General features: G+C 41.2%; 1 protein-coding gene and 1 long non-coding RNA gene across 3 annotated transcripts in view; one reads left to right on the top strand and one right to left on the bottom strand.

Moving 5' to 3' along the window:
• The window catches only part of LOC140708344 (uncharacterized), a 77,974-nt gene that overhangs the window by 52,288 nt on the left and 12,533 nt on the right, over positions 1–13,153 (bottom strand). The window lies entirely within an intron of this gene.
• Positions 2,120–13,153, top strand: part of PPP1R17 (protein phosphatase 1 regulatory subunit 17) — a 29,895-nt gene continuing 18,861 nt past the window's right edge. Inside the window, exons 1-2 of one of the 2 annotated variants that reach the window (XM_020803396.3) lie at positions 2,120–2,234; positions 12,859–12,965. In XM_020803396.3, coding sequence (XP_020659055.1) covers positions 12,884–12,965 — 82 coding nt within the window. In that variant the 5' untranslated portion in view covers positions 2,120–2,234; positions 12,859–12,883. The remainder of the gene's footprint in view (positions 2,235–12,858; positions 12,966–13,153) is intronic. The other variant, XM_078377515.1, reaches the window with a different exon arrangement.

The following is a 13,153-nucleotide window of genomic DNA, read 5'->3' as shown; positions in this document are numbered from 1 at the left end:
CTGCAGATTTCATCCCTATCAGGAAGAGTTGTTTTGCAAAGTATTTTTCCTCCTAATACTATTGGAGCTTTCTACCCTGCCTTTTTCCCAGTGGAAAATGGGATGTGAATTTGGAAGTCTCATTTCCAAGAAAAATGTGGTTTTGTTTAGAGGTACAATCTGCATCACCTTGTAGAGTGTCTATTCGCAAGCCCTGTCTTCTATCTTGGTAAGGCTTTATTTAGAAATAGGATGGGTACTTTTAAAATGTCTCATTCTTGGTGATTATCTGAGTCTTGACTTTCTGAATGAAAAAGGAGAGCAATGGTGTGTTAAGTCGCAAGGTAATTCACAGCTTTTTTGTCTCAAGAGCCAGGGTGTAAACATTCCAAACCTTGTTAAGAGATAGTAAGAGACCCAGCCTCACAGGAAGAACTGACCATCTCTACATATCTATGTAACATCAATCTCTGGACATTTTTTTTGAATGTGTGTTTGGAGCTTGAGGAAGTGGATTTCATCCACTTCAATAAAAAGGGGCTCAATAAAAAATATTACCGGTACCTACACTTGCATTCGTCATTCCAGGATTTTGCAAGATTTTCCCCTGGCTTCTTGCAAATGTGGGATTTCCTGGCTTCCTGAGAAAACAAGACCCTGCTCGCCATCCACCCACACTTTCCACCTGTTGTTCTGCACCAGAAACTCCCAAGTCTGCCTCAGCTCGATGCTCTTTCTAGTGAATCCTATGCAGAAAAGATGCTATTATGTCTAGGAATCATAATAACCCTTCATAGCTATGTCTTTTCCCTGCCATTTATGAGTGAATCATGTCTAGGAAAGATGTTCTACAGAGGAATTGTAATAATCTTGCAAAGTTTTTTCCCCAGAGAAAAGGACTATAAAACTGCAGAGAAATCCTGTGAATTATTTGGTTGTGCGAGTGGGGAGAAAATCTTGTATGTCCAGAGGAATCTCACTGCAACAAAAAAGGGCTGATCTCTCTCCCCCATGTCTCTCCAAGAGATGGGTGTGTGTGCAAGATTCACATGTCTGTCTCAAATATACTGGGGCATTTGGATGTTGGGATATACATGTTCCCAGCTTTATATACATTGCAACATGGTAGTACAGAGATGATGGAGGTGACCAAGTTACAATTGCTTCTATTGGCTTGTAATTGGAAAGAGAAAGTAAATTCTAGATAATTAGGCTTCTCCCAGTTTGCATAATGTTGTCTCTGTCTTTATATTTTCCGATGGAAGAAGTTACTGTGAAATTGATATGTGGTCACCAGATAGGAATGGCACAGGAATCGGAACAATTAGCTATCAGGAAGTCTGATGCTGCAAAATGTTTTAAAGGAAATTACACAGGTTAATCCCTTTTCATGTGAATGGTTAAAGGGTTCTGATTCATAATGCTGCCAGGTGGGCTGAAAGTTTCCTCTAGCCTTCCAGAGAGCTGGCATGTTTGTATGTCTTTCCCATTCCAAACAAAACCTCTATCCAAAGCTACAGGCAAAAATAGCCAGTTCTGGTCAGCGCTGGCATGTACACCACGGCCACAGAAGACTCCCCGCCTGCCTCCCTAAATGGCACCAGTGTGCCAAGTTTGTGTAACAAACCAATCCATAAACATACACAACCACCACAGTCGTCAGTGAAACCTCATTCCCAGACACGGCGTACCTTCCTCCGAATGTTTATGTGTTGCATCCAAACCAATTCCCGTTTTCTCCTCCTCACTGTTATTTTTCTCAGGAATGGTCTAGCTGGCTCACCTTTGGGGAAAAAAATGGTTTAGCTTCGACACTCCTCTGAGTTTTAGATTTGTGTGTGGTTAAAAGTTCAGACTAGTGTTGCCTTGGCCCACATACTTTACCTCTTATCTTTTCCTATTAACATCCCTAGCCAGTTCCTCTGCCACCTTCTGGGGCAAGAGATCTTTTAAGTTCTGTTTTTGTGATGTATATTTTCCTTTGGCATTTTTTACTTGTTTCTTTCCCCTCCTTTTTCTGACACTAATTTGAAAAGCAGCGAGCGCGGCATCATTAAACTCTGCTAGTGCACACAGGCTAAAGGGTACTCTTCTTTCCCTTCCTGGGGTAGTTAGAAAACAAAGCATCGTCATAGCAACTGCTACTGCTGTTCCCTAGATAAGACGTGCAGGAGGATTCGGTGCCAGCAGAGGAGAAAGTTCCTGCTCCGGTGAACACTGACTCCATATCGCACCTATCCCAGCTCCAGTGGTTGGTAAGTTTTCCAACACTTTTGACAGGGGAGAGGGTGCTATGGAAATCAAACAAATATCTGCTTGTGATGTGATAGTAATAAAAGACTCAGATCAGTTCCTTCTCGTCAAGTGGATTGAAGGGCAGGCTGATTCTGTCTGGAAAGAGTTGGAAACTGAGGGAAAAGTAGTGAATTAAGAGAAAAGCTGACACCATGTGTTTTAGAAAAAGAGACAAAATAGTTGCTCATGCACTATTATTTATATTTTAATCAAAACTTTGCACAGTGCTGAGGTATTTGGATTTTTGAACAGTCCAGGTTTTTTTAATGTAATCCACTGGTGCTGAAGTCAGTTTTCCTCATTCAAGGGGAAAAGTACATCCAAGAATACTTAGAATCTGTGAACTGATGATCCAATCATCTTCACCGGATTGGTCCTATGTACCTTTTGTTGGAAGTTAAGTTCCACCAGATTCAATAAGATATACAGTACTTTATTTTTTGATTAATGTATTTGAAAGATTGATAACCTGCCTTTAAAGATAACATGCTGTGAAATGATATTCAAAGCTAAATGATAAAAATCTAACAGTGACAACATTAGACAGTTTCTCCTAGGTCATTGTAGATAAGAGCACAGGTTGTAAACATAAACACATTCATAAGGGGAAACGTTCCACTGAACTCAGCAGGTTTCCTGGAGCAAGATCCTACTGTTTATCAGTTTATACTGAAGTCTTTTAGCTTAATTTGTTCACACCTATATCTGAAGTACTTTTTTGCTCTTAAAAGCCAGTGTGATTCAAGTATTCAAAGTGACAGAGTTACATTGCTATGCTACATATTTCCAGTGTTATATTACATTATGTAAACGTACTGTATATCAAACAATTGATATGCTTGAGTTTATTCAGTTAAATCAGTTTAAGGATTTTGATTTAATTGAAATACAAATCACTTTTTGAGAAACTTTTATTACCATGTCCTAATATAAAAGGTCCTGCTTGAAAATTAGCTAGTGGGACAGGGCAGATCATGGATCGTTTTTATATAAGTTGATATTCCTTGAACCATGTAAAGAAAGTGTTCCTACTGTATTTGGTTCATTATATGAAAAATACATACCTATATTTCATACCTTAGAAAATTTCTATCTGTGCAGAGAATGAGGGAGAAATGGTAATGTTTGTACCATTTAACTGTACAGCTTGTAGCATACAAACGTTTTTTAAAATTCATGAAATCATTAACATTTCTTTTGAAGGAGAAATTTGAAAGTGACTATCGTGTATGGTTTTCAAGTGTTTAAGTTTTCTTGTTAGAAATGTCAGCAAAATGTTAACAGGCTATGTTTCAGTTCATGAAACCACTAAAATATAGTCATTTTGAGAAGGTTCACCAGGAATTTATAAATTGCTTCAGCCATGCTCTCTTTTCATGTAACCTGATCAAAAATGCATGTGACCTTTGCAAAGGTGGCTTGGGACCAGATAATGAGGGACCCTGCCCTGAAATTTTGGGGTAAATCACTCCGACTGCTTGATTCATGAGCAGGCCCTAGCAGATTCTGTCAGGGATCAACATCCTTAGAAAAATGATCAGACTTCACACTTCTCTATACGCTATAAAAGTTTAAAAGTGTGTGCTTTTATACCACCCTATAGCACTTAAAGCTCTCTCTGCGTGGCTTACAATTCAATTATGCACGCTACACATTCCCTCCTGCCCCCCCCCCCAGTGAGCTGGGTATTCAGTTTACCTTGGAAGGATGGAAAGCTGAGTCAACCTTGAGCTAGTTACCTGCATCCATCGGGACTGAACTCAGTCTGTTGAATGCAGCACTGCAGTTTAACCATGTGCAATGAGCTTACTATGCTGGCTCCTTGCGTTGACATGGTTGATAGCTATGTCTTCTGGCCAAAAACTGATGGAACTGTTTCCAACAATGCCGTCTGACCAGTGCAAGAGGTTATTGGATAGCAAGAGTTATTACAGCACCAAACTGTAGTAATACTTAGCAACTTCTAGCTTTCTACCCTGAAAGGAAGCACTTTAGAAAGTTGAATCTTGGCCCCTGGTCTCCCCTTCTGGGGCCTCATCTAAGCTCCTCCTTTTCTTTAGACTAGTGGGGCTTTCTCCATGAAAGCTTGCAATTTGTAAGATTCTGTGGTGGCCAATAAAAGGCGTCACCCACCCTTACATATGAAAACTTACCTAAGAGGCAGTGTGTGTCGCCAAAGTGGTCTATTGGTCAGAATACAGGATTAGGAGATGGGAGATCCAGTTTTACATTCCCACTGAGCTGTGCACTGGCCCCGACGTGCATTGGGCCAGTTTGTCTCTCAGCTTAACCTCACAGGGCAGTAATCAGGATAAAGCTCCAGAGCAAAAAAAGCTACATATGCCTCCTTGCGCTCACTGGAGGAAAGGTACAACATAAATGCAACAGACAAACAATATTTGAAAATATACTACATGCAACTTTAGAATGCACTCCGTCTCGCACTTACTGAAGAATAAAACCTTATTGTGCTCAAAGAGACACATTTAGGCCTGCATGGCAGATGGATAGCCAGCAATCATAACTCAGAACAGATTTGAGCACATCATGGTGACTTTACAAGGTAATGGAGAGTAGGGCATTTACTATATTTATGACCTTCCACCTACTTTATTGTTGTCCTATGAAGAGAAAAAGGATCCAAGAAAGAATCACAACATAAATACAAGATATACACAGGTAGGACACTGCCAACTACAGCAAAAGTCCTTTTGCTTACACCAATTAGCACAACTTTCAGCAATGAATGGCTACAAGTTTATAAGCAGGCATTGCGTTTGAAGGAAGGATGCACCACACAGCAGCCATATGGTTTGGCCATGACCAAAAAACAAACAAACAAACAAAAAACCCAAGCGCTGACTTCTTAACTGGCGGCAATTCGCCACTCATATTTATATTGTTAATATCAGGCTAATAAGATTCTGGCCTAAGGTAGAACTTTTATCCCTCGGAATTGTCAAGCACATAAGGGAAGAAATAACCAGAAAGACAGGCATGAAACATGACTCTAATGGCAAGAATCACAGTTTGCCTCTCGCTGTGCCCCACGGACATACTGCTGTAGGCCTGCAACCCAGACTAAAGCTTGTGCATACGTACCACAGGCCATGAACTCTATAAAATATGCATGGCTGCCATTAACAATGCAATGATGTATCAAGAACTAGAAGAAGATGCTCCCCACTGCCAGACACAAATTCACACAGCCTTGTAATTGTCATGTTACTAATTTTTATGAGCCATTGAGAGCAAACTGCTTTAAGGATCGATTTTACAGGGGGCAATCAGAGATTATCAAGAGTGCTGCCTGGCACAGAAGAATTGAATCAAGCACAATGAAAGTTCACTCTTACACCATCCTTCTTCAGTGGGGTGACCCATTTTTTCCAGCTATCTACATGCCTCACAGTTCTGTGCAACAGCCAATATATGAAGGAAAGAAAATGGTGAGAGGTATATAAAAACTTGAGTCCACACCAGATTCTTCAGCTACAGCGTGAGATCACCTGCCTTTCTTGACTTTTGTAGCTGAAATGACAAATGTTGTTGTTGTTTAGTCATTTAGTGTACATTCTAGCAAATCAAATATATGCATGTTTTATCAGCTCATTTCTCATGTTAATAGTTTAAAATTATTTTTTAATTAAAAACTGGTATAAAAATTAAAAGGAATCAGAAGATTTCATGATGACAATAATGCACTAGCCAATCAGTCCTTTTAACTGTGTGATTCTACCATAAACATGCAGATGTTTTCTTTCATGGAAAGGAAACATAGGTTTGTATTAAATATACTAAAGGAAATTTTATCTGATTACAATGATACAGTACTCCTTTTTTTCATTTAGGAAGCTCTAGATCAGTCATTCTCAACAGGGGCCATATGGCGCCCTGGGGCCCCCTGACACATTTGAAGGGGGTCACAGACTGGAAACAATTTTCACACACCATCTTTTAAGGTTCATTATGTGATTTATACAATCCTGATTCCACCTATATTTTTTTCATGTGTTTATATTCATGGCCAGAAAACGGTTGAGAATGGCTCTTCTAGCCAGCATAGGCATGCCCACTATTTGCCCTTCACAATCTTGCATTTTAGGCTAGGCAAGAAATAGTGGCTGCCATACATCGAGCTTTTTATCTGAATGGGGATCTGAGCCGGAGTCACCCCCGTCATAGAGTCTAAGCCTAATTTCCCCAACTCAAGTCTTCCAGAAGAGTTGGTCTGCAAATCTTATTATTCCTAGTTAGAGTGCACACCAATCATGCTGGCTGGAAATTATGGAGATTGTCATCCACAGGAGGATACCAAATTAAGGAAGTTTACTCTAAGCATTGCACAATTTCATTTTCATTTTATTATTTATATCACGTCTTTCTCCTGAAGACGACCTAATGACTGAAATCCTATAGGTGTAACTACAGATTATGTTACCAGCAGGTTTTTTTTTTAATTAAACACTTCCTAGTTCTGTCTCTTGGCTCTCATGGATCCTGTATAATCGCTTTCATTGTGTGGAAGTCATGGGAGTCATTGCGATGGTAGGAGAATGTTTATAATTATTGAAAACTCCACCTCTGGGGAGACATCACCAGTGGCAGCAATTTTTAGTAATTCAAGACTTCTTCCCATCCCACAGCTCCCACGGCTTCCATATGATGAAAGAGTTTGTATTTGTGAGAGCCACAGGACAGAAGTGAGAAGTCTTTAATTTTCCCAAATCACTCCCTGCTCGTGACATCATGCTTCTGCAGATATAGTTACATCAACACAATTTCAATCAATGTTTCTGACTTGTGTTAAAAACTGTCTTGGCTAAGTATTGAATGGAAACTGGCCGGAAAAAAAAAAACCATTTATAAGGAAATGAACCTTTTACAATGTACTGTATTGTTAGGTGTAGGGGAAATTAATGGTAAAAGAGATGGAGGGCAAAGACAGATTACCCAAGCATGTATATATGCCAATAGTCTCTGTATTTTTTCCGGTTCTTCCTCTCTTTGACTAATTATTTCTCCAACTTGATGCTTGTGGGATGTCTTCTGGAAATGATGTTGCACACAGCACACTTGCATACGGGATCTGCCTTTCTTAAGACATTAACTGCCTGCTACATACTTTATGACAGGGCTGGTTAGACTTCAGGTCTGTGAGGTCTACTTTATTTTTTACGCTATCCATAATTGGAGCCAACAGCAAAAGACACACATTTAGAATTAATAGATTCTGAGTCCTGGGATTTATCTTCAGGACCAGAGGTGTTCCCACTAGAGATGGGCAGTAACCTCAGTTCAGAGGCACATGCTGGTTCGTACATGTGGCGTCAAGGGTGCTGCATGTTCCCTTCCCCTGCCTCCCTGGCCAATGACCCACTCACCAGCTGGAACACACTCCTCTCGGCACTACAGGTCCTGTGCGTACAAACTGGCATGAACCTCTGAACCGAGGTTCATGCCCATCTCTAGTTCCACATAAAAGCCTACTCATAATTACTACAAGCTTTCCTCAATAAAAAAGAACTGGGGAAGTATTTTGTTGCTTTTATTGTTAAATATCTGGCAATAAAAAGCTTTACTGATAGACTTTAGGCTCCCCCAAACTGTCAGTTGGTAGCAACCTACTTTGTGCCCACCTCTGCTCTAGATGCTAAAGTGCCACATGGTGGAATTAATACTATCTTAGCTATTCAGTCACTTGATCTTCTCCACCTGCCAGTTTTCCACTCTTGACGGTAACTTCCTATAGCTGGACAATGAGGAAAAGGAAAATGATTATGAAAAAAGTAGGGGAAATGTACACAAAACTCTGGGAGTAATTTTGGATGTCACAGAAAAGAATAGGGATATATTTGTAGAAAAACATAGGATCTTGGGTTCTGCCAATGTCACATGTTCCTTACTCTTCTCAAGCCTGCCACTGAAATCAGTCTCACTGTGTTATCTTTTCAGTGTCCTCTAGACCCGTGGTCCCCAACCTTGGGCCTCCAGATGTTCTTGGACTACAACTCCCAGAAGCCTTCACCACCACCTCTGCTGGCCAGGATTTCTGGGAGTTGAAGTCCAAGAACATCTGGAGACCCAAGGTTGGAGACCACTGCTCTAGACTGCCATTGAACTCCCAAGAATAAAAGCATATACTGAATATCTGAAAAATATCCAAGAATGAAGGGTTAAAACTGAAGTATTGCACTTCTTGTAAGTTTAATACACAGTGGGCAGACTTTGGGAAACATGGTACAATCCTGAATAATCAAAAGCCCTTTGATCTTTTGGACTTTGCATTAATGCATCAGTTGATAAACCTCTTATTAAGGTATTAACAATTATTTAGTTAAATATTTACTGAAAGAATTACTTAAGAAATTATTGCACTAAATCATAGGCTATATCAGGTGCTGAAAGTCCACAGAAAGTACACAAAGTGACTTTTGTGATGGAGTAAAGACTACAGATGGCCCATTTTGGAAGAAACTCCATGCTTCGTGGATATGTTCATTCGTCTAACCCACTGGTTCTTAACCTTGGGTTACTCAGGAGTTTTGGACTGCAACTCCCAGAAGCCTTCACCACCAACTGTGCTGGCTGGGGTTTCTGGGAGTTGCAGTTCAAAAACATCCGAGTAACAAAGGTTAAGAACCACTGGTCTAACCCTTGGGTGGGGTGGAGATTTCTTTAGTTATACACTAGCTGAAATCCTGTTGTTTCACTTAGTAAGCTGCTCCCATTGAATCCTCGGGATTGTGTAAGTCAACTCATCTATAGGTTCCATTGATTCAAACGAGTCTACTCCCTACATGCACCTTCACGGCGATTAAGATCAACAGAGGAGGCTCTCCTCTCAGTCTCATTGCCAGCACAAGCACAGCTGATGGGGACACAGGAGAGGGACTTCTCTGTGGCAGCTCCCAGGCTATGGAACTCTCTCCCTCAGAAGATCATGATGGCCTCTTCCCTTTCATCCTTCCGAAAAAAGCTAAAGACCCATCTCTTCAGGCAGGCTTTTAACAATTATAACTGAATCCCTGAACCCCATTTTAGCAGATAATTTTAATCTTTTTAATGTTTTCATTTTTTTAATCTTTAAATTGTATTTTAAATCATATATTGTTTATTTTATCCTTTAATATTTAACTTATTGTGTTTTTAATTGTGTGAATGTTAATGTTGTGAGACTCTTTGGGTCCCTTATTGGGACAAATGCGGCATATGAATAAAACTACTACTAATAATAAACTAATAATACTCTATGTGCAGGTCACTCTAGCGCAACAAGTGATGACTAGAATAGGTCTATTTGAATATATGGAATGTATGGGGTAGTTGACTCACCAAATCCTCAGTGATAACCTGGGACCACTTTAATGTGACAGACTATTTATTTATTTATTTATTTATTTATTTATTTATTTATTTATTTATTTATTTATTTATTTATTTAGACTATGTCTAGATGGGCAGCATATATATATTGTTAAATATTTTAAATTGTTTTTAACATATATGTTGTGAGCTGCCCAGAGTAGACTATATATATATTATAGTCTACTCTGGGCAGCTCACAACATATATGTTAAAAACAATTTAAAATATTTAACAATTAATTTAAAATAAATAGTTCCAGGTGGCATAAATCAAAAGAAAAAAAAATAAGACTCACTTAACTGACTGAAGGAAAGGCCTGCTTGAATAGCCAAGTTTTCAACTGGCTTTTGAAAATGCCCAGCGAGGGTGCCAGCCGAATTTCAGTAGGGAGGGTGTTCCACAGCCGAGGTGCCAAGAAAGCCCGATTTCTTGTTTTTTCCTTCTGGGCCTCCCTCAGCGTCAGACCCCTCAGCCGTCCCTGCGGCTATATAGAGTGATTTGGGTAGATCTGGGTGGGAGAAGACGATCTGCCAGATATTGAGGTCCCGAACTGTTTAGGGCTTTATATGTAATCATTAATACTTTGAAGTCAACACGGAAAAGGACGGGCAAACAGTGCAGAGCAGCCAGAGTGGGGGAGATATGTTAGTGTTTTCTCACCCCACTAAGAAGCCTGGCTGCCGCATTCTGGACCATCTGAAGTTTCCGTGTCAGCCCCAAAGGTAGCCCCACATAGAGTGCATTATAATGATCTAATCTCGAGATTACGAGCGTGTGGACTAGAGTAGTGAGGGGGCCCCCATCAAGATAGGGTCGCAGCTGGGCAATCCGCCATAGATGAAAATAGGCGGAGCGGACCACGGACGCCACCTGGGTTTCCATGGTAAGCGCCGGGTCCAAATGTAGCCCCAAGCTGCGAACCTCACTGTTTGCAGCAAGGGTCGTCCCCCCAAAAGAAAGGGAGTTACCTATACCGCTGATGGAAGGACCGCCCACCCTCAAGACCTCTGTCTTGTCCAGATTCAGCCTCAACCCATTCGACTGCATCCATTCCAATACAGTCTCCAGGCAGCGCTGAAGGAACAGGACGGCATCCACTGAGGTAGATGAAAAGGAGATGTATTGCTATGTGTCATCAGCATACTGGTGACATGATGCCCCACACCCCCTGATGACCCCACCTAGCGGCCTCATATAGATGTTAAACACCATTGGAGAGATGATCGACCCCTGTGGAACCCCACAGTTGAGACTCCACGGGCCGAGACACTCTCCCCAAGCTGAACTCTCTGGGGATGGTCCTCCAAGAAGGAATGGAGCCAGGCAAGCACCAGGCCACCAATTCCCAACTCAGAAAGCCTCCCCAGGAAGATACCATGGTCGACGGTATCAAAGGCTGTCAAGATGTCAAGGAGGACCAACGAGGATATATTGCCCCCATCGGCCTCCCTCAGCAGGTCATCCATCAGCGCGACCAGTGCCGTCTCTGTACCATAGTGCGGCCTGAAGCCCGACTGGAATGAGTCCAGGGCGTTGGTTTCATCCAAGAGCGCCTGGAGCTGATCTGTCACCACCCTCTCAACCACTTTGCTAAGGAAAGAAACATTGACGATGGGCCTATAATTGCCAGTGTCGTCCGTCGCCAAATTTGGTTTCTTCCTAATGGGCCTAATGAGTGTCTCCTGAAGAGACCCATTAATTATTGCAGTGGCCCATTCAGTTGTTACGGGCCTGGCTGCTTTGATTAGCCAGGCCGGGCAAGGGTCGAGAGAAGAGGTGGTGGCCCAACTACACGAAGCAACAAGATTTTAGCCATTCAGAATTAGTGATGAAATATTATGAATAACACAACTCGGAGATAAGACCATTTTCTTAGGCTGATGACATTTAAAGGTGTATAGTAAATACTACATGAGAGGAACTACAACCATAACATTTCTTATCCATCTACTTTTTAAAGAAACAGAACCCTTTCCAAAAAGAAATCTTACAGCCATAGTGCTGATCCATAGATCAAATTGTGGCCACAAGCATGTAGTCATCAGGCTGGGGTGGGGGTGGGCAGGGAAACCTCCCATTAAACTTCCTCTTACAAGAAGGTGCAGTGAGCAAACCACAAAATTCTCAGATGAGTGGATTTGGGAGGGATTATTATGAGAAAGGAATAAATAGAAAGGCAAAATGAGATTAAATACAAAGACTATTTCCACAGGACTAAACCAAATGCAGTTGACCAGCCATAAATTAAGGCCTGTTAGGGCTTGTATCAGAGTTATGCCATAATTTTTGCTACCAGATGCAAGAGGCAAGATTCTTTCTCTATGTCTGTTTTACAAACAGAAGCAAGTGAAACAGGCAGCTGAATTTTACTGTAATACTGGTGGCATGGCAAGACAACAGATTGATTCAAGGTGTGCAAGATAAGATCTATAGCACATGGAGGAGAAATGATCAGGGGGATGCTTAAGGTCAAGTCACTTCGGCCTAAGCGGATGCCAGCTCTGAACTAGTTAAACCTCCTGTTTCTTTAGTGTGCTTACTGTCATCGGGCATAATGAGGTAGTCTTCTGAAATGCAGTGTTATGGGTGCCATGAAGCAATGCAACCATGCTATTTATTTTGTTCTCATTTTATTTTTATGGACAAGGAGGAGGAAAGGTGCTTTTAGTATACTTGTGTGCCAAAAAGTCTTGGCTGGGTATAGCAACTTCTCTGCCATTCTTAAATACCAGCAGACTAGACACCATTTGATGACCCACCTCAGGCTGCAAAATGTTTTGGGTGAGCACTGCCCACTTAGACCTGCAAACAGTGAGTTTGCCAGGAACCCGGCAGACCATAAAATATGAGTCCCTAGCTGTGTTCAGTTTATGGGGCCACAAGTTTTGCCCTACAACCTGAAGTCAGAATATGTTTTCAAATACCTGAAAGTGTTAGTGGTTCTTCCTGACATCTTCCTTTCAGTTGCCAAAGCATCCTATATATGAGTAAAATGTTCCCTACATTGTAATTATTGGTTTTGCTCTTGCATTTTTATACAAAACAATCCTTGTATATGGTTGTGTCAAAACAAAACAAAAAACCCAAACCAGAATTAATCAGTGAGTGCATGAAAGAAAACAAAAGGTTCCTATATTAACGCCAAAACTCATAGGTTAGCATGTGACATAAATAGCTCCATGGTCTACACACCATCTATTATGTTGTCTTTCACAGCTTCTGAAGAAAAATATCTTCAGTTATGTCAACTGAATATGTGCAGGCGTCTCATGATATCTCAGAAGACCGACGGGATGGACGAGATGCTCACTGTAACCACTTAGGTCAGTCTTATGGAGGTGATGTCAGTGTCTGCTGTGAAAGAAATTGTCTTTCTTACATCACCAAGTTCTGTCTGAAGCCTCCCCTCCCCCTCCCTTTCCCATTCCCCACCCCTCAGCAGAACAACTGCTCTTCATGAAACCTGATAGACTGTGCCTTCTGGTGACACATGTGATACCAGATGGCAACA

The sequence above is a fragment of the Pogona vitticeps genome, chromosome 6 (assembly GCF_051106095.1).
Source record: "Pogona vitticeps strain Pit_001003342236 chromosome 6, PviZW2.1, whole genome shotgun sequence".
Taxonomy (NCBI): Eukaryota; Metazoa; Chordata; class Lepidosauria; order Squamata; family Agamidae; genus Pogona; species Pogona vitticeps.
This window is presented reverse-complemented; position numbering and strand designations above follow the sequence as displayed.